This window comes from Branchiostoma belcheri, unplaced genomic scaffold (genome assembly GCF_001625305.1).
Source record: "Branchiostoma belcheri isolate BF01 breed outbred unplaced genomic scaffold, Haploidv18h27 scaffold11, whole genome shotgun sequence".
Classification (NCBI taxonomy): Eukaryota; Metazoa; Chordata; class Leptocardii; order Amphioxiformes; family Branchiostomatidae; genus Branchiostoma; species Branchiostoma belcheri.
In genome coordinates this window covers 516,871-537,417 of record NW_017802491.1, presented here as the reverse complement: position 1 = coordinate 537,417, position 20,547 = coordinate 516,871, and the positions used below count along the sequence as shown (strand labels likewise).

The 20,547-nt window shown below is 42.4% G+C and overlaps 1 protein-coding gene across 1 annotated transcript in view; it reads right to left on the bottom strand.

Annotated features, from left to right (window-relative positions):
• Positions 1-11,119: 11,119 nt before the first annotated feature.
• The window catches only part of LOC109483691 (delta-type opioid receptor-like), a 17,456-nt gene continuing 8,028 nt past the window's right edge, over positions 11,120-20,547 (bottom strand). Inside the window, exons 3-6 of the mRNA XM_019786733.1 lie at positions 12,743-12,871; positions 12,183-12,339; positions 11,566-11,741; positions 11,120-11,330 (exon numbers count right to left, since the gene is read on the bottom strand). Coding sequence (XP_019642292.1) covers positions 11,204-11,330; positions 11,566-11,741; positions 12,183-12,339; positions 12,743-12,871 — 589 coding nt within the window. The 3' untranslated portion in view covers positions 11,120-11,203. The remainder of the gene's footprint in view (positions 11,331-11,565; positions 11,742-12,182; positions 12,340-12,742; positions 12,872-20,547) is intronic.

The following is a 20,547-nucleotide window of genomic DNA, read 5'->3' as shown; positions in this document are numbered from 1 at the left end:
GGAAGCAGAACTTGGTCCATGAGAAACTGGGGAGGAACCTAACAGAGCTGAACCCAGCCATCCACAGAAGGATACAACACATCACAACCATTTCTAGAAACACATTATATCTCCATTTTGGCCAGTAAATATTCATTATGTATGTTAAATTTGCATAATATATGTAACAGTTAAGTCATGTATAGCTTTTAAGTATGTATGTATGGTTTATAGAGTGTGTAGTTCCAATATTTTACACAACTGTAGATTTTCATTATCATTGCAATGATTTTCATATAAAATTTCAAAGAACATTATTATAGAAGTGGGTATATTCACTGGCTCGGCGATCAAAGAACAAGTAAAACCCACAAACTGGCTTGATATATATCTTATATACTTTAGTATAAAGACTAAAGTGTACTGTAGGGATTAGTTCTTCGTATCATTGTATATCATTTCGTATGATATACGTATTTACAATTAGCCTTCTGTCATGTACTTGTAATAATAATAAACTTATCATCATTATTATTTCAGCCTACGTCCTGTTTCCTATTTACAAAAATGTAATAAGGTAGTGAGATGAGCGCAGCAAAGTACCTTTGTAACTAAAGACTGTCAAAAAGACTCGAAGTTTACTTGCAGTCTGCAGAGGATGTCATTGATTAAAGTTACATGCTGTGGCCTAATTGCAAACATGGTAAGAGTGTGTGCTGAGTGAATCATTGGTACTGTGGTATGTAACTTTATATATCCTAGTATCTCCTATACATGGCACTACAAGACTAGTCTATGGTAATGATCTTTGAGTGGCAGACGGGTAGACTTGGCCTTACAACGGCAAAAACATTCAAATTCCCCAGTTATAACGTTGATGTTACTCTATAAACAGCATATAAAAGTCAGTAATATAAGCAAACTATCCTTCTACCTTTCCTTTCCTAATAAAGGTATAACGTTAAATCGTAGGCAAGACCATCCTGAGGTAAACATATTGCATTTGCTTGCAAATGTTACCTTTCTAGTTGCACTTTAGTTTTTCCAAGTCGACTGCATCGATGTAAAGTGCTTCTCAGACCTGGAGAGAGTGGTCTGTGTGTACTTAGGACCGAGCCTCCGGTGTGTGTGTGTGTGTGGGGGGGGGGGCAGCACGATAACTCCAGAAGACTAAGATGGATTGGATTGATATTTAGTAGGCAATCTTGATGAGAGTACGTGATCTTTACTGATTTTTGCCCTGCAGCATGTTATAGTACTTCTGGTTTAGATATCTCACGTTCTAGACTTGATAGAGTCACGAAGATTAGATAGTAGGTAGTTTTTTTGGGACAGGAGAGAAGTGACAGTCTAGCTCTCCAGGCGGCCACTCCATTAAATCCTGCCCAATAAAAACGGTGTGCGCTAATGCTCCTAGGCGCCCGGGCGCGCAGCAGTACCAGCACAGTAGCTGGTGAGCCTAGCCTCTACCAGGCTTCAGGAGACGGCTAGAAAGAGTAGAAATCGGTCAAGTAGAGAGATAACATGCCGAAGGAGAACATTTTGCCGCGACTCCGCACAGGCTTCGAGGCGGCAAAATGTTCTCTCTAGCAGACCAACTCCCTCGGCATGTTATCTCTCTATTTGACCAATTTCTACTCTTTCCAGTCGTCTCCCGAAGCCTGGTAGAGGCTACAGTGAGCCTACGATGGTCTGACTGCCAGACTACCCGGCAGCATGCAGCACACGTACTGAGCGCCTGGAAACGGTCGGTAAGTGGGCGGTTATCAGGATGTGAAGAGGCGAGGCGGCGACCTCCCCGCGTGTCGGGCTCTGTCATGTCAGACTTTCAATCAGCACGATCTTCATTCAATTCCGTAACGGCCGGCGGGTGTGATTAGGAGAATTAGGTTCCGGAGGTTTGGACTTCGTTTTATCTGACTATCTGGAGTGGTGTTGGGAAGCACAGCTGGACACGACAGACTGGCCATTTCTCTCCTCTCTATCTGATTAAAAAAACATGGAAACTTCATTGTTAACAACGACATTACTGAAGTTGCAACATATGCCTGCCAGAAAAAATTGCCATATCGCAACACGCGTAGGTAAAATGATCACTACAATGAAATGATTATTATTATTTAAGGAAAAGTCACCAATATTGGAGGTTGACCAGCTTAAGTCGATAACATGTTATACGACATGGAAGTTGGCGAGTGTTTCAAAAGCTCTCACCCACGTTCTGTGAATCAGCTGAAGCCAATGCAATTATTATATAAGCTTGCTTTGGCGGAGACGCTGGAAGCTGCTGTAGTTCATTCCTCTCCCACTGTTGGCAGCGTTTCTCGTTATTCTAAACGTCGTTAGTGGAAATGTCAGAAGAAAATCACATTTGTTTTGAGCTCGGCGATAGTCAGCCAAGGTGGGCGACCTGATAACAGCATTAATGCTCGTATTTGCTCAAACGATGAAGTGTGCTGCTTTATCCACAGGCTGTAAAACCGTAGTTTTCAGACGGAACGTACAATGAAAATGTGGCAATTCATTCTTCCGGCGCATTTTTGAACGGAAATTGATCGTGCTAGTATCTACCTCACTCTGTAAACTACAGAACAAGTTTCATCAGTATTGCATTATTGAATTTAAGCTTGACAAGCAAGTACGGAAAAGTACCAATGACTTCTTCTGCAGGGGTTATAGGTTGGTGTTTTATTTTGTCAAAATTTCAGAACGCGATAGACGCGCTGCTGATGTGCTATGTATCATACAGTACACTGTACAACATTCACATATAAACGTACGTTAATCGTTAAAATCTTAGTTTATTGAGAGATTACAGGATTATGTGCGACAGGACGACGAGTAAAGACTGTCAACAAGTCATGCAACAGATGAACAACCAAGCAGCGTTGACAAATTGGGAGACCTATTAAAGAAGTCATTGAGCGCTAATATTGAAGAGTAGACTGCGTAGTCCAGTGATCAGTGACCAAGATGCCATTAGATTGAATTCCAACTATTATTTCTTACCCAACATGCAGGCTACTAGAAAGGGTTTCAGTCGTCAAGACAAGACGTAGATTAAGCCGTGGTCCACTGTTCAGTGTACTTGACGGAAGGAACTATGCTACAATGAACCTGTATATACTGTACATGGCATCTGTCTTCTCTGTCACAACCAGTGGAAGAGCAGCTCAACGAACATGCTCATTGACTTCATTGAGCTATCAGCTAGTTCCAGATCACTTTCAGATTTAACTCATGCTGAAAGCCCGTTGAGAGCTTTGTCAGATTGTGGACGTCCCCACTGAAGAGAGAGAACTACATCTGGCGAGAGCTCCTGTTACGCCATATTTTCTAAACCACTTTCACGGCTGTCTTGTGTTCTATTGCTTTTGAGACGTATTTCTAGCCAGATTGTAGGATGATTGGAGACAGACAGCTCTAAAATTGCTCTGAGGATGAGTTATGGTACCTAACGAGTGAAGCGTATCATAACAGAGAGTCAGGAGATGTTCAGTCTTAATTCTCGCGCCTCTTGCTACAAGCGTGCATTAGTTTAACAGACTGCTCGTGCACACTTGCGGACTAAACTCGAGTCGTTTACAAGACCACATAACCGAAGCCAATCTCGGAAGGCAATCCTGGTGTAAGCCTAGTCCATTTACCACTACTGGGGATTTTCTCATTAAGTAGAGGATTTGTTTCCAAAAATGTCGATTTATTTCTATAGATTTTCTTTTGAACAGCCGACGCTTTTAGCGAAGAAAAAGGATATTTGGTACCTAGATATAGCCTACATCGGTTACTATTAAGCGCAGCCGGAATTTACTGTATGCGTTCGCTGTAAAATGTAAAAAAAAAAAGACAAGCTCTTTTTTCTCCGGCAAACCATTCTATCTGTGGCAACTAAATAATGCAGTAGAAGTTGTATAAGACTTGTAGAAATGACATTATCAGTAATATCAGCATATCCTAAGGCTACGTATATAATATACAAAGAGAAATGTGTTTCATCGAGTTGCCTGGAGACCATTGCGAATTTATAGCTCCAAGGAGATATGTAATATGATATGAAGTGTTTTCTTCTCCAAGAGGAGTAACCATGGTGATCTATTTGAAGTCGGACACAGCCTTCCTGTCTTCACGTCGTGCAGAATTACCGGTGTCCGGATCCACGCCAGGTATCATCACTGACATCAAGCTGCATTAGCATCGCTTAAATGATCTAAAGCAAAAACCTTCTAATTTGATTTGCCATTATGATGCTTACGGGGAAGAAGAAAGAGGTGTATGCAGCGGAAACGATAGGAGGGAAATATCATGACATCAAAGCTGCGTTTGATGAAATGAAAGGATTATTACTTCAAACGAAGCTACCGAGGAGTTGAAATTCTACTAGCCAGCCAGGGTGAAGGTCATTGTGAAACTGCAAGAAAACGTGTCTTGTTTGTTTGTTTGTTTGTTTGTGTGTTTATCGGCTGGTTGGTTGGTTGGTTGGTTGGTTGGTTGGTTGGTTGGTTGGTTGGTTGGTTGGTTGGTTGGTTGGTTGGTTGGTTGGTTGGTTGGTTGCTTGGTTGGTTGGTTGCTTGGTTGGTTGCTTGGTTGGTTGGTTGGTTGGTTGGTTGGTTGGTTGGTTGGTTGGTTGGTTAAAGGATACAACGATAAGACCTTGGGCATCATTCAGTATAGAGCACATCCCCCTAGCGTCAGTTTATCAAACTGCAGGTAGAATGTCAGAACGCCTTTATACATGTTTTGTAAATCTTACCAAAGAAGTAGAAGGCCAGCATTTCCAGAGCAGAAAAAAACTTATAAGATCTTATGTTGTCAAAGAAAATGTGATCTTATTGAAATAAACCATTCTTTCATTCATTCAAAACACGTACTTCAATAATGACAGGCTAAGCCCAAATAATTGCCTAATGTATTCCATACGATTAGAAATGATGATAAAATGAACAACTATAGAAATATCTATAGAAGATGTATCTATCTGACCTAAGTAGTCAGAACAACCCAGCCAGTCTGCATCAATAGTCGAGGGAAAATCCACATTGTTTCCAACCCGGCAATCAGGCGAGACGAATAGCCGCATTGGACTGTATTTTCAGACGATTCTCCGTGTAATTGTGAATATAGTTCTCCCCAGTCTATGTATCATGTTAATGGGCCCTGTTTTCGCCGGGATGAAGAAAATGTATCGCCATCCCCCGAGAAATTAAGGAAAATAAACGACCAATTCATTGGTTATTGACATCAGTCTGACTGAGTGAATTATCCCCTGGTTAAGACGTACGTGTATCCTCGAGCGAACCCAACTTTTACGCAACTGTTAGAATAGAGTAGAGTAGAGTAGGCCGAGAAGGTTTGACTTTATGGCAGTTTCGACTGCATTCATTTTGGCTTCATTTCTCCTCAGGTCGTCAGTTTCTTCCAGATAAAGTTTGGCCTTTCCGAGAAAAATACTGCACGGCCTTTCAGGAAAACACAATAATCTATTTGCAGTAGAAAGTATGGTCTCCCAAGAAAAATAGTGCACGGCCTTCCAAATGAAGCATTGAATGACCTGTCCACGAAAATATTCATGCTTTTTATTTCCAGGAAACGTAGTGCTTGACATTTTCTTTGGAACATATGGCGTAACTTGAAAGTTCATTTATTTTGTTGTTAGAATCCATTCAGAACAAGGGTTAGACTATGATTTCCAACAAAATGAGACTTCTTCCAAGAACCTCTTGGAAACTATGATCCACTGCTCACGGAGTGTCATAACATATGCATACAATTGGAAGATTGTCCATTTATTGACAAAGATTGTCGTGGTTTAGTCGAAAAGTTGAGTTAACGTCTCAGTGTTTTTAAAATACCAAACAGGATGGACATTCGCCCGGACAGGAGCAAAAAGGTTTAATCGGCTTTTATGTCGGCTTCTAAGTTGTCACGTCACATCGGTATGGTGTAACCTTTACTAATGCCATCAGAAAATCTTTAAATACCCGAGCTGTTATCATCTGTTGTTTCTATTCTGATCGGGAGGATGGACGTTTGACATATTCTACCATCGACCATTGTTGTGTTAGTGAACAGACATTGATTTGTGCTGCAGTATATAGCCGAGATTTAAAGGTGTTACGTACGTTAGTTTATACATTCACTGCAGGAAACTGTGGATTTAGCGAGTCGGACATAACTCTTGAAGGCATGGATCGATGTTCATGATTTTTGGCAGGCAGGTTATCGTTGTGGAGACCAGGACCACTTACTTACCAAATTTCTCTGAAATGCTAGAATTGGGTACTGAATCTGATCCACTGAACAGTCGTAAAGGTTAATGGTCATTTGGAGAAGGCATGGGGTCGTGGTCGTGGAAATCTAGTTATGAATTAAATTGCCTTCCTTTGTCGGGAAAAAGAAAACAAATGTTACATAACTGAAGTTCCAGACCAGCGCCAGTCAATAGATAGACTGGCGACATGAGCAAGCACGTCTCTGTCTTCCGTCCTAAATCAATCGCAGACTGGGAGCAGACAAGATCTTGATAAAGAAATTGCCTCTTCCGTCAAAAACCCTGGGAGGGTTTCCTTTTGTGGCCAGACAGTGAACCATCTGAGGCGGTAACAGAGCGATCGATCCTGGAAGTCTGACGGTTCAGACCAAAAGGTTCCTTTTCATCATTAGAGATATTGAAGTTTTCCGTGATTAACAGTTTTGTGATATTCATTGGTATTCCAGCATTTTATGACAAGACATGGTGACGCCAAACTCAACTTTTTCTCAACTTATATTATGCCGTTACCGACGCAGAGGACAAATACAAGACAGGACAATACTTATTTTTAAATGAGTCAAGTGAGGAAAGTCGTGTAGAGTGCCTTTCGCAAGGGCACAAGATCGGTGGCATGGCAGGGCTGGAACTCGGGAAGCATGGATTTCGAGTCGAGCACTCTGACGTTACTACTTATTCATTGGTACAAATGGAGAACTCGGTTGAAGCTAATATAATAGCTGATTCAGCTTGTCTGTATACTCTGTATGCTGTCCTGTGGCGTGGGTGGTTATCGACTTTCCTGTTTCGCAACACGGAGCAACTTCCGTGGATCCATGGGCGGGCTGATTCAAAAGTCTTCCCCGCTCGGACGCGTTGCGGCCCGGGGAATACGCCTTGTATGCATGAGGGACCTTCACGCGTTAGCCTCAAGTGTCAATCCTTTGCACATATGACAATGACAATGATGTTTATTTGCACGTTCATGCCCATGAGGGCTAAGCGCAGTACATGTAGTTTTAAATGAGTCCTATAAAAACTACAGAAAAATTCTACAGAAGTGCTACACTACATCTATTGCATACAGATGGATGAACATACTCGGATAAGGTTAACATTGATTATATAGTTATATACGTGTTTCTTCGCTCTTTTAAAAACAACGAGCCGTGGCGAAGCAAAATTGCGCTAGTTGCTACTTGAAAAAGCATCACGCTTCACCTAAGTAGACGAAGAAATACACAACGTTATTTGCTTAATGGTGAAGTAGTATAATTTGCAAACACCAAACTACTCCGATTTCATAAAGATGCGATCATTTTTCCTGGTAATATTCTCCCGAGTCATGTTATCATCAAAACACTCCAATTTGCATGTTATAAAACGGACAGTTTTATCAGCGGGACGGCACGTAAAGTTATGTACTGTGTCGTTACGGCTGGACTAGAAGAGGTATTTCACCCCTCACGAATGTGCATTTCGTAACACAACCAGCCATTATATAAATGGCGTTTCCTTTAGAGGAAACTAGCCTCTACCAGGCCTTTCTAAGCGGTTATAGATAGTAGAATCCGGTAAGAACATATGAATAGTTGGCCAGGAGAGTCAGGCCAGTGGTAAGGGTAACGATTTACCAGAATTATTGGAGCCAGTATACTCTATTTAGCCTTAGTAACTCTAGTAACTGTAGATTGGCTGGGCTGTATGCATATCGGTAAATAGTCGTAGAGTTCGATTAAATCAAATGTCGTGGAGTTGCATTAAGTTCGCAAATGGCCCTTACACCATTATGTGGGGCTTTATGATGGCTAATTACATTCTGGAGACGACAGGAAAACTGCATAGGAAAGGTTAGTCATTACAGATGTAAAGTTGCGTACTGTATCGCTGCAAGCTGCACTGATGGCAGCCATTTGATACGCCTGGAGGACATGTCTTCAACGATGCATGGATCATCAAACAGAGACAGTTTTCTCTTCATGATGGATACACCTTTCACTCCTCAGTTCAAACAGGAAACTCCGATTTAAAACTTACGCGTTATCTCGTCAGAACACGTGTACAGCAAGGTCTAAACGGCGGCATTTTAATCAGGATTGATACTAAACCGTCAAATTTGAACACGAGAGTTTTATATTTGTTTATAGGTGGTTCATTTAGAACGTCGAGTTTATTATAGATAACCTTGGCCTTTTGTAACATCTCGTCTTTCCGTTAGCACTTTACGACGCAATGTATTAGGAAAGTTTCCAGGGATTCTTGTTTAAAGTTACGGTCGTTTTAAGAGCATTTCCATTGCCGAGAAGTCGTTAAGGCGAATGCTGTGGAGTAGTGTTTAGTTGTTCAGTAGAGGAGTCAATAACATTACATTGAAGCATGAAGTACTAGTAGCCCTCAAACGTTTCGTGTTTGAATCCAGTTTAGGTGTTGCAGATAAATCTCTACTATAATTAGACTCAATCCGTGTCAAATGGAAGAGACATACTGAGAACTTCCATGAGCTTGTCAAAAAGCTTCCAGGAACAAACTACACTTATCAGGTACCTGCAGAGGATGTCATCCATAAAATTTACCTAATGAGTATTTCCAATGCCCTGGGCGGTAACCGTGACAGTCACAGGAAAGCCCAATAAGCTTAAGGATGCTACATAAGGGCTCATTTGCTTGGCTGGTTGGAATGAACTTGCGTAACCGAGAGAAAAGCTCTACAGGCCATGGATCATAGTCATAGTCGCTGAAAGAGGTTCTCTGCACTTCGTCTGATTGCTGGAATCCAGTCACCCTCTCGACATAATCGCCCATACAGGAGTCTGGTGGATGATCGATGACCACACCAACCCAAATTTTGGTCGCGGTTGCCGTCTCGCTGAAGGGGCCTTACGGTTAATCCGAAGAGTTGCCATTGAGAGATCCTGGAGTGTCTGTGGGAACGCGGACCTGTGGTTTTGGCAAACTTTCAAACAGCGGCGATCTCATCGCCTAGTGGTTTTTATCGTGGCTCGTGGCTTCTGACATCATTAAGACACAATCTAGGTTTATTACCGCGGCAGAAGGGCCGACAGACTGGCGCCAGTTCGTGTGAGAACGTTCTGCCTGCTGGTTTCCAGAGATGTCCGGTCGTCTCCATGTGCAGATATTACACGTTATACATATACAATCTCTTACATGGTCATCGCGTCCAGCCAAACTGTACCATGCGAGGAACAGTCCAGGGAGGACGAAAGAGGGGTAGGAAACGGAAAATATATTCCACATCCTTACGCTATGCATTTACAGTATCTGAGCATGATCTAGAGATCAGCATTGTCGGAGGTTCTAATATTGTTGTAGACATTGAAAGAGTTGGGCATGTAGTGCTTATTTTGATGATTTTGCCATCCTTACGGTTGGTGTTTGGTAGGTTTCGGAATACTCATGTAAAAATTCAGTTCCTTTACCTTGTATAACTGTTTGTTATTCACAGAAAATTTGGCTATGTATTCTTTTATCAACAATATCGTGTTCCTGATTTCTGGCGCAGGTAAATTCCCCCAATCATCAGATTAGAGAAGGGTGCTTTTTCTCCTCAGTCTTAAAGATAAACCGCCTTATTAGGAGGTCGGAATAGGCAGGCATCTTTATCTAGCAGCCAAGAATAGCCCCTTTCATTCCAAATAAAATGTTCTAAAGAAAGCACGACAGAGTGTGGCTCAAAATAGACTGCTTTATTTTTGTCCCAGCTGTCGGTAGATAAACAACTAGTATTAAGTGCTCCTTGCTTGCTTAGAAGTTATCGTCTTCTATACAGATATGTGCTTAGTGTTCATAGTGTTTGGTACAGAGTATATAATACATTATATATTCAACAAACAACACCTGCATATGTAGTTAGACAATATTAAATGTGTACACATATACAAATATTATATTTTCACCGACACATGATTATACTATTTTACACACCTCCAATTTCGTATATTTGCACAAAAACCATCACAGTCTGTGTACGTACCTGCAGATTTTTATTAAACGTTTGCACATTTACGTTAAATGTTTGAATACCATAACGTTGACTCGTACCACCAAACTAACTTAAACAGAGTTTTTATTATTATTAATTTGATATTAATTATTATTTACACATCGTATACTGATAACATGACTTTGACTCTATTATTTCTATTTCATTAAAGACCAAAGATACCGTTTCACAACTATGTACAGATGCCCCATGTCCCATTATTGCTTCGTATTATATAATCCAGCGTGTCTTCTGACCAGAATCACTTTGCCCAGAACGCACAGTCACCGTATCTCAACGAGTCCTTTTGATCTCATGAAGTCATTTCTCATTTTCTAACTGCGCTACGATGAAAACCTTACATTAATTACAAACGTTAACAACACCATCATTCGAATGAGCCTGCTCTCTTTGTTGCCGTAAATTGCATGAAGTTTCACACATTTATTCTGGATTTTAATAATAACCTCTAATATCTTTCCATTTTTAAAACGACCAGCGTTGATGAATCTTTTCGTCACAAGACAGCTTGAATTTGTACATCACACCCATGACTGTCCCTACAGTTGTTTAAAATAAAAGTGACCGAGCCTTGAAAGCACCCAAAGTGATTTCAGGGCGGTAAAACTGGATTAACAAAGTCAATTTTTTCTGGTCAGTTTTAAAAGTAGTTAATTGAATCTCATATCCTACAGATATCTGTGAGGCAAAAATGCGATGTCCCTGATGGAAAATGGTTGCTTGTTTCGTATCGTAAGCTGCTTTTAGCTATTTGTTGGTGGTAGCAAAAAAAGAGACTCATCATGAAGCGGTATTGGGGCTATTTCAAATGCTACAAACATGAAATGATGTCAAACATGTGCTAAGAAATTGCAGTAAATATCAGTATTAGACAGATTTTCTCATCTAGTATTTTTGTTTTATTTAGCCGCCCTGAAATTGCATTTTAATGCAATTAAAGGTATTTAAAAATACCTTTAAAAGGCATAGGAGACGGTGGCCACGGGGTGCATCTCTCCGTCAGGAGAGGTCGGGGACACCTCCGCCGTGCGCCGGCCGCGCAGCCGTGTCACCGTCGTACGGGCCTTCTTCTTCTTCCGCTCCCTAACGGAACGAAAAAATAGGCCTTAGCTTGAGAAAACACAGAGATACCAGTACTGAGACTATGACTGAGACACAGCAGACAGAGACGAATAGGGGGGATAACAAGTAACTTCCCTGACGCACAGGTAAATATGAAACGACTCACCTGAGGCACAGGTAAATAAGAAACGACTCACCCACACAGGTGAAATAGAGATGACTTAAATGACGGACAGGTAGATGAGAAACGCCTCACCTGACGCACAGGTAGATGATGGGGTGCGCCGAGCTGTTGAGGTACGTGAGCCCGACCAGGCTGATCTGTACGTACAGGATGGAGGAGTGGGCCGGCAGGGCGGAGTGATAGTACAGCAGCTGGAGAACTCCGAACGGCAGCCAGCACACATAGAACATCACCGTCACGGCAAGGACCTGGACAGGGACGGGGACCATGGAAATCCTTCATGTGGAGATTTTTTGAGGTGCTAAGGTTATTTAAGGTGATAGATAGATGGTGATAGAGGAAAAAGACCTATGATGAATGTTATGGTATGCAATATCTATGATGGTTCGTCTTGTTATTTTTACTGTGTGTTATGTGTGTGGGGGGATGTGTGTGAGAGAGTGCGTGCGTGTGTGTGCTTCTGATTCTGTATCTGTGAGCGTGCGCGTGTCTTTTCATATGTCTTTGTGTGTGTGTGTGTACATGTGTGCGTATGTGCGTGCGTGTGTGTGTGTGTGTGTGTGTGTGTGTGTGTGTATGAATGTTAAAACTATGGATTCTGCAAATACAGTTGAGCTTTTATTCCTGTATGTTTGTTCTTATTGCTTATGCCTTAAGATGATTGATACCTAACAAAATGAAACCCCCACCATTTTGGCGACTCTCCGTTTGTCCTTGTTGCTCTTGGAGCTGTTGGAGGTGGGCGCGACTGCAGTACAGAGTTTGGTCACCATGCGGCCGTAACACACGCTCACCACCAGCAGGGGGACGGGGAACGCCAGCACAAACGTCGCCGTCATGTAGGACCTGGGGCGGGAACCAAGGAACGAATGGATGAATGAATAGATCGAAAGAAGAACGAATAAAGCAATTAGCGAATAAATGAACAAATGCAGGAATGAATGAATGTACGAATGTTGTTGTTCGTCCGTCGTTCTCGACGATGACCAATGACATGAATGAATGAACGAATGAATGAATGAACGGATTGATGGATGAACGAATAATCAAGTAAAGGAATGAATGAATGAATGAATGAATGAATGAATGAATGAATGAAATGCAATCAATTAATAAATGGATTATATACAGATTAACCATTTCGGAATCGTGGAATATAGCCTCACAATCACCAAACCTTGAATATTGAACTTATTTCCCGACTATTTGGCACAACAGTAGTGCTATTTCTTCAGTAAAGCCCCATCACCTCTTGCTGTTCTCTGACGGCCAGTCGATGACGCAGTTCTCCGGGAATTCATCTGTATCCATCCGCGCGAAGACTGCGATGGGCAGAGACAGGACGAAACTGACCAGCCACACGCACACCACCGACAGTCTGGGGATCAATCAATCAATCAATCAATCAATCAATCAATCAATCAATCAATCAATTAATCAATCAATCAATCAATCAATTAATCAACCAACCAATAATCAATAACTGTAAAGACGCCAGACGCACACCATCTGGTTCTGGGAATCGATAAGCTTACATCAAAGCAAGAAATGAAGGGTTAGTGACCCGCCCCGAATAAAATGAATTAATTAGATACATAATAGTACACGAAGTGACAGATAAATAATTAATGCAATCAAAACAAAAATATGGGGTTTAATCATATCTGGCTATATATGAGGTATGAATAATCAAGAACTAGAAGACAACATGTAGAGGAACATGTTAAAAAAGTTAAATCGCAGCAGTCACACTCGCCCTATTAATTGAACGAGGCACTAAGCCAGGTAACTTAGTCATGCTTTATTCAGCATGTTTAGTCGGAGTATGTTAAGTGTTTAAGAGTGCGCTGACCGGGAGACGTCGGGCGGTGAACCCAGGAGACATCTATCTGTGACAGGAATAACCAGACGGGGCCTGACCCCAATAAAGCGTCTGGCCTTTATAAGAACGGCTAATTCATTTTCTGGGAAAGAAAGCCACGCGGGGGTGATCTATGTGGAGTTCTAAATGATAAAACAGCTAAGATTCGGTCCCACAACTACTGCAAGACTGTGATAAAATAAGGTGGGCGTAAAGATGGCTCTGGGGTTTTAAAAACTAAACAGAGGACATAAACCATTCCTGTGGTAAGAATCAAACAGATTATAACAAGGCGCTTGTGGGGTCGTGAGGCGTAACGGCAGAGTGCTCGACTCGGAACTAAGAGGTCCCGAGTTCGAATCCCGACATGCCACCGATCTTGTGTCCTTGGGAAGGGCACTTTACACTAGCCTGGTTACCAAACCTATTATAGCTCCCGAGTCCTACAGCCTCTCCTCTCAGGCTGTAGGACTCGGGACCTATAATAGGTTTGGTAACCAGGCTACTTTACACGACTTTCCTCACTTAACTCAAGCGAAAATGAGTATTGTCCTGGCCTGCATTTGTCCTATGCATTGGTGGCGGCATTAAATGAATTGATATGATTTATCAAGCTTTAGTGTGCCGTCACCATGCCTGGTCATGAAATGTTGGAATATAAAAAACAAGGCGTTTAAAACAGGCGTTTGTAACAAAAACGAGAAAGGGTTTCAAACTGCTACATGGCACCCGTTACTTTCCTACAGCTAGTTTCTCCTACGGTAACTTCTTACTTGCAACATATGCAACGTATGGTTAGCGTTATATAAATCGACGGAAGGGAAGAAAGAAAGGAATCGCATGTCAGCGAAAATCAAGCAAATTGACTGCGTTACATAAAGGTAGAGTAAACGAGCTATATCCTGGTGCTGATTGATGATGGTGTGCATGTTTGAACGGTTTAATAGGACTGGCGTAGTTGGGACGTTACGCAAGGCGCACATTAAAGCAGCTGCCTGATTGTTAACCGGGCCGCTGACGTTTTCCTGGAAACGAATTCCCTTTGAAGATAGGAGCACCATCTTCCAGGTCACTACCCGTGCTGCAGTGTACGTAACGGATAGTGCGTGGGACAGCTTACTAACGATATTCCAACTGAAGTTAACAAACTCTCTGCTTGACTTGTCACAATCTTTCAGCTTGTCACGTACGATTCCCAATTATAGATGAAGCTGCTGCCTTCCATCCTCTTAGACGGACAACTTAGTCTTGATGAAATTTCAGTTCAGCTTAACGAACGCTCTGTGAAGATACTCTAAGTACAGACGACCTGTTGATTAAAATTAATGAGTGCACATTGAACATTAGCAGCCTCAGCCGTCCGGGTGTCTAGGGGTTGATAGCAGCCATCACCCCTCTCCATCTGCGTCTGTAATCAACTGATAACGACATTTCACCTCACGAGTCTGCCTGGCATGTCTGCCAGGGTGATAGAGATCAGCCAGATAAACATGAGCTTATTATTATTATTAGCCTCGTTAACGCTATCAAGGTGATAGTACGTGAGACGCATGAGGCACTAATAGCTACATTATTAGGGCACGGTCACATTTCCAAGCCGGGACCCGACCGGGTTGTTTGCGTGAACGAAAAATAAACATTTTGTATTAAGAGTATACACAAATAGTGCTCATGGGTAATTTTCTAAACCTTTTTTGTGCTTTGCAGTCTTATATCATAATTTTCGTTCCATACGACTGCCCGGCCGGGCCCCGGGTTGGGAAATGTGACCGCGCCTTTAACCGGACTAGATTGTACGCTGCCGATGGACTGTTTGATGTTCATTTCTTGTGCTGAGGTCAACTCAAACTTGGAGCTAGCTCGTGATGCAGTGTGCCAAAACGTAGCGTCAGTGAAGTGCTACCGGCACCACAGCAACCATATTTCTGTCACATCCCCCTCGAGTCGAATCGCTCTGGTTCTCAAAATCTGCTCAATCTGGATGACATTTATCAATTCAACTTCACGAAGACTCTCTTTGCAGACATTTGCTATGTTGATGAACACTGATGAGGACACATTCAAGATAAGCAGAAGCAGCCCTCCGTGTTTTAAATAGAGATGAGAGCAGGCAGTCAGCTGATAATGACATTTCAATTAACACCTCACGGGGCTGCTTGGCATGTCTGCCTGGGTGACAGAGATCAGAGAGTTAAACATGATCGTATTAGCTTCGTTAGCGTTCTCAAGATGATCGTACGTGAGACGCATGAGGTACTGGTTACTACAATAACCAGACTAGATTGTACGCTGCCCATGGAGTTTGTTTGTTGTTCATTTCTTGTGCTGAGGTCAACTCAAACTTGGAGCTAGCTCGTGATGCAGTGGGCAAAAACGTAGCGTCAGTGAAGTGCTACTGGCACCACAGCAACCATATTTCTGTCACATCCCCCTCGAGTCTAATCGCTCTGGATCTCAAAACCTGCCTATTGAGAACTCAATCTGGATGACATTTATCAATTCAACTTCACGAAGACTCTCTTTGCAGACATTTGCTATGTTGATGAACACTGATGAGGACACATTAAAGATAAGCAGAAGCAGCCCTCCGTGTTTTAAATAGAGATGAGAGCAGGCAGTCAGCTGATAATGACATTTCAATTAACACCTCACGGGGCTGCTTGGCATGTCTGCCTGGGTGACAGAGATCAGAGAGTTAAACATGATCGTATTAGCTTCGTTAGCGTTCTCAAGATGATCGTACGTGAGACGCATGAGGTACTGGTTACTACAATAACCAGACTAGATTGTACGCTGCCCATGGAGTTTGTTTGTTGTTTATTTCTTGTGCTGAGGTCAACTCAAACTTGGATCTAGCTCGTGATGCAGTGGGCAAAAACGTAGCGTCAGTGAAGTGCTACCGGCACCACAGCGACAATTCTCCAGATAACATTTCTGTCACATCCCCCTCAAATCGAATCGCTCTAGTTCCAAAAAGCTGCCTATTGAGAGCTTAATCTGGATGACAACTTCACGAAGACTCTTTGCAGACATTTGCTATGTACAGCCGACTTGTTGTAACACTGATGAATACACGCTGCAGATTTAATAAAGCAGAAGCAGCCTTCTGTGTTTTAGAGATGAACAGGCAGTCAACTGATAATGACATTTCAATTACCCTGCCTGGGATCAGTCAGTTAAACATGACCTTATTAATAGCTTCGTTAGCGCTCTCAAGGCGATTGTACGTGAGCACGCATGAGGTACTTATTACTACATTAGCCGGTCTAGATTTTTCTTTTACAAAATCCCCGCTGATGCCACAGTGTGACTGTTCTTTACAATTATGTCTATGCTAAAGTGAATCTCGAATTCATTAATGGGTGAATTAATGGTCTGCATTGTTACATCTTCAGGTTCTCTTGCCCCAGCCGTGTCGATTCTTGTATGTACTATATTTTGGTGCATATCTCGTGCTATGTCTTATGTATCCAGTAATATGAGTTAATCACTTGAGTACAGTAACAGTAGATATTGTTTTCGGTGTGTCTGTTTGTCAAATTGTGTGTCCGCAGTTATTTAGATACAGTGTTAAAATAAAGCTCACAGGAAGTGAGGGGGGATGTTATAACCGCAGACTGACCAGAACATTGACTTGAAAGTTGGAGGTCAAAATAGCCTCTCCGGAGGCTGGGAGGAACATGTAAAGAATCAACAAGAAATTCACAGTAATTTGCAGTTGTCTTCCAAGAGCAATATCGCGTCTGCGAGGAACAGACGTCACAGTCACACATATCCAATTCCACCGCCTGCACCATCAGTCATGGGAATACAGACCCTCGTGATCGTGATCGGTTTTCTATGCGCTATAACCATTTGTGCGAGACTGCAGCAGACACTGTTCAGGAAGACTGAGCGCTGTGGGAAACATGTAAATCTGTTACGTACGACGCCCGTGTACTTGATTCAGTGCTGATATCCGCTACTGAGAATATAATTGGAGGCTGGGGAGTCTGCAAAAGTATAGAGTCTCTCAAATTATTTCAACGGCGTCGGGTGTTGCTTCCGTTACGACAGCGCTGTTATGAGATACATGTGAAGAAATCCCACTGAGCGCGGTAACTGCGTTAAATTGGGAAAGGATTTTCGAGTAGGCAATCCTGTGCGGAAACAGCTTTAACGTGACTGCTTTTGTGAAAACATGAGATCCGAATTGTTACTGGAAACAGTTCAGTAACCCCACAGGCCATCATTGAACAGCACTTCACTTTTTACTGTGGATGTGATGTGAATCCGTCTCTCCTGTTTATAATTCCCTTTGATGTGGCAGTCCGCAGGCCGACCCATTCAGCAGCCTAACTTGTAAATGGCCCTGCGGGTGGAGTAAATCCTAGCGAGGAAAAGCTCAGGCTATTTTACGGTTGGCTGGAATCCCCGATCAGCCGTGGCTGTCTGCCGGACTGATAAGTTCAGGCTCACCGGTTTACACATGCACCCCGCCGCGCAAACCGCGCAGAACGGGCCGCTCCAGCGGTGAGGCAGGCGCTGGGGGATCTGCTGACTAAAGATGCTGATGACCAGAATAACGAGTTTTCGGCGGGAACCTTGACCTTTCCCGCGCTAACGGAAATTGATAGTCCGGCTGAGCAATCACGTTGACGTAAGTTTCTCACAAGTCGAATACGTGAGGTGTTGACCAAGTAGAGATAGGAGGTAAATGTCTGAATGATGTTGACGACATAGATATAGATATGGGGTAGGAGAGCGAGAGCGACAGTACATAGAGAAAGGGAGAGAGAAAGCGAGCAATAGTGAAACAAAAAGATATATCTACTAGTACTTGGCTGAAACTTAAAGAAGACATGGCTGTGTTGAAAATATGATGAATGATATAAATCTTTATTGAAACAACCAACGCACAGTGACTTTCGTAAGGTCTACAAACGAACAAGTGGATAAAGATGAACCAACAAACAAGTAATTGACAAAGACATGGCCATAGTCAGACCAAAGATGAACAGTATTTGGAAAATGCAATATTTCTTCCCAACGAGACGAGTTGTTGAAGATGTTGACTGAAGGCACCAGGAAATCCGGGTGGTGTTTCGTCTCAACCCCGGATGTGCCATCAGCTAGCAGGTTTGATTGAGTGAGTATAGACTGGTCAATCTACTCAACCCCCGGAAAGGTCACAAGGGCCAGGAAGTACCGAACGACCCAGAAGCAAACTCGGGGCTTAACCAGTGATCCGGAAGGCCTCGATCATGCCAGCCAGCTGCCCCTCACTGATCGTACTGATGCAAACGCCTGCAGGGCTCCAGACGCTAACTTCGCTTTCACGGCGTGCGAACTGGCGGGGAGACACCATTAAACAGGAGAACACCCGAGGTTCAGAAGAAAGAGGAAATTGAAAGGGTTCAATCAGGCTCAGCAGCTTACCCTGGCAGATTTACCTGTGCAGCATTTGCTTTTGTGAAACTAGAGCACAGGTCACCGGACGATATGAACTGGATTTTGTAAACTAGTGAGCATATATGATCATCCTCTCACAAATGGATCTGAGAAAGAGGGCGGCACATACAGTTGTACGCGCTAGTAGGTAACTGAGAAAGAAGACTGGTATTTGATTTACGCGGATTATTATTTACGCAATTAACCATACATCTCTAATGAAAGGTTAATTGCATCAACACAATCTTGAAATTTATGTCAGAAATAACCTTTCATTGAAAGATGTATTTAAGCTTTCATTAAAAGATGTAAGGTTAATTGCATCAACAAAATCTTGAAATTTATGTCAGAACTAATGGCTCGTTCATCACAAAGAATGCTGTGGAGACTGTCTGCAATCAGATAACAAGTTAGTAGTTATCTCATTTCACTCCATACCATCAAGGACACTATATAATGTCCATTGTTTTGTTATCAAAGTTGAATGTGTAATACTAGTAATATATGTATGTGCCCTCTCAAGCACGATTGCAATTAACATTTTTACATATAACATAACATAACATCATATGACAATATGTAACAGATCTGAATGATGCGGTCCCGGTGATTAAACAAGTTGAAATAAAAACATCTGGTGGACTCTTCTGATATTTTCAGCAGAGCAAACAGTTCGTGATTTCACGCGAGTATTTCAAGCACCGTCTGCAAACATGTTATATATATCACAGCGCAAATACCGACATAATGGAGAAGCTGCAACAGGAGCCTGTTATGATAAATGATGATGCGTCGTGGACTGCCGGAAGGCGGATATCAAATCACAACTCCAGGTAAACAATGAAGAACAATACCAGTCCAGAAAAGATTTAGAACAAGAAACAGCCATGCCTTCAAGTACCAGTCTTAACCTAGTATTGAGGTGTTCCAAAACTCATTCTTTCCTAGAACTATCGCAGAGTGGAACTCACTGTCACCAAGTACAGTAGGGGCATTATCATTAGATATTTTAGAGCTAGTTGTTCAAAGGTCAAGTGTAACAAGTCGTTCGGTGGAATGTACAGCTGCCGCCGCGCCGCGTGCCTGCGAAGCTGGTGTGTTACGCCAAAGAGCGGTTATACCGGCTATACCGATAAAGATACAGACAGAAGAATCTGTTACTGATTTGGTCATCTGCACTGCCATTAAAGAGATTACATCAATCGCTGCAGGAGTTAATGGATATCAATCTAACATACAAACCGTGACGCCGTGGGTTTCAACACTAACACTGCCTTTTTCACGTTCTCAGCGCGGATCTGAAAATCCACTTAGGAAGGAGTCACCCACGCTAAACATTCTAACGTGTCTCATTTTATTTATTTGTTTAAATCTTCAAAACATCTGGGTACCCCCTAGAAGAAGTTCTTGATTTTCAAGTGCGCACAGAAGAGACAAAACATAGCAGAATTTTTGGAACATGACCTACGTTCGGTACGAAATATATTCACGGGCTGGCCGGGTGAACCCATATCAGAAGAATCAGAAACAGTTAGCTAATATAAGGACATGGCAAACCATCTTACGACAAGCAAAACCATCATCTGGCCCCCAAGAAAAAATAAACACAGGAAATGCGATTCCTGTAATTCTGCGTAAGAATACAAGTTATACTCAGATGTATAGGCTTTTGTTTGGACAGCAAAGGTATAGCTTTTAAGAACTGCAAAGATTTGAAACGTTTCATAATGCATTCTTGCTGTGCTGAGGTTGTATGGTAATGT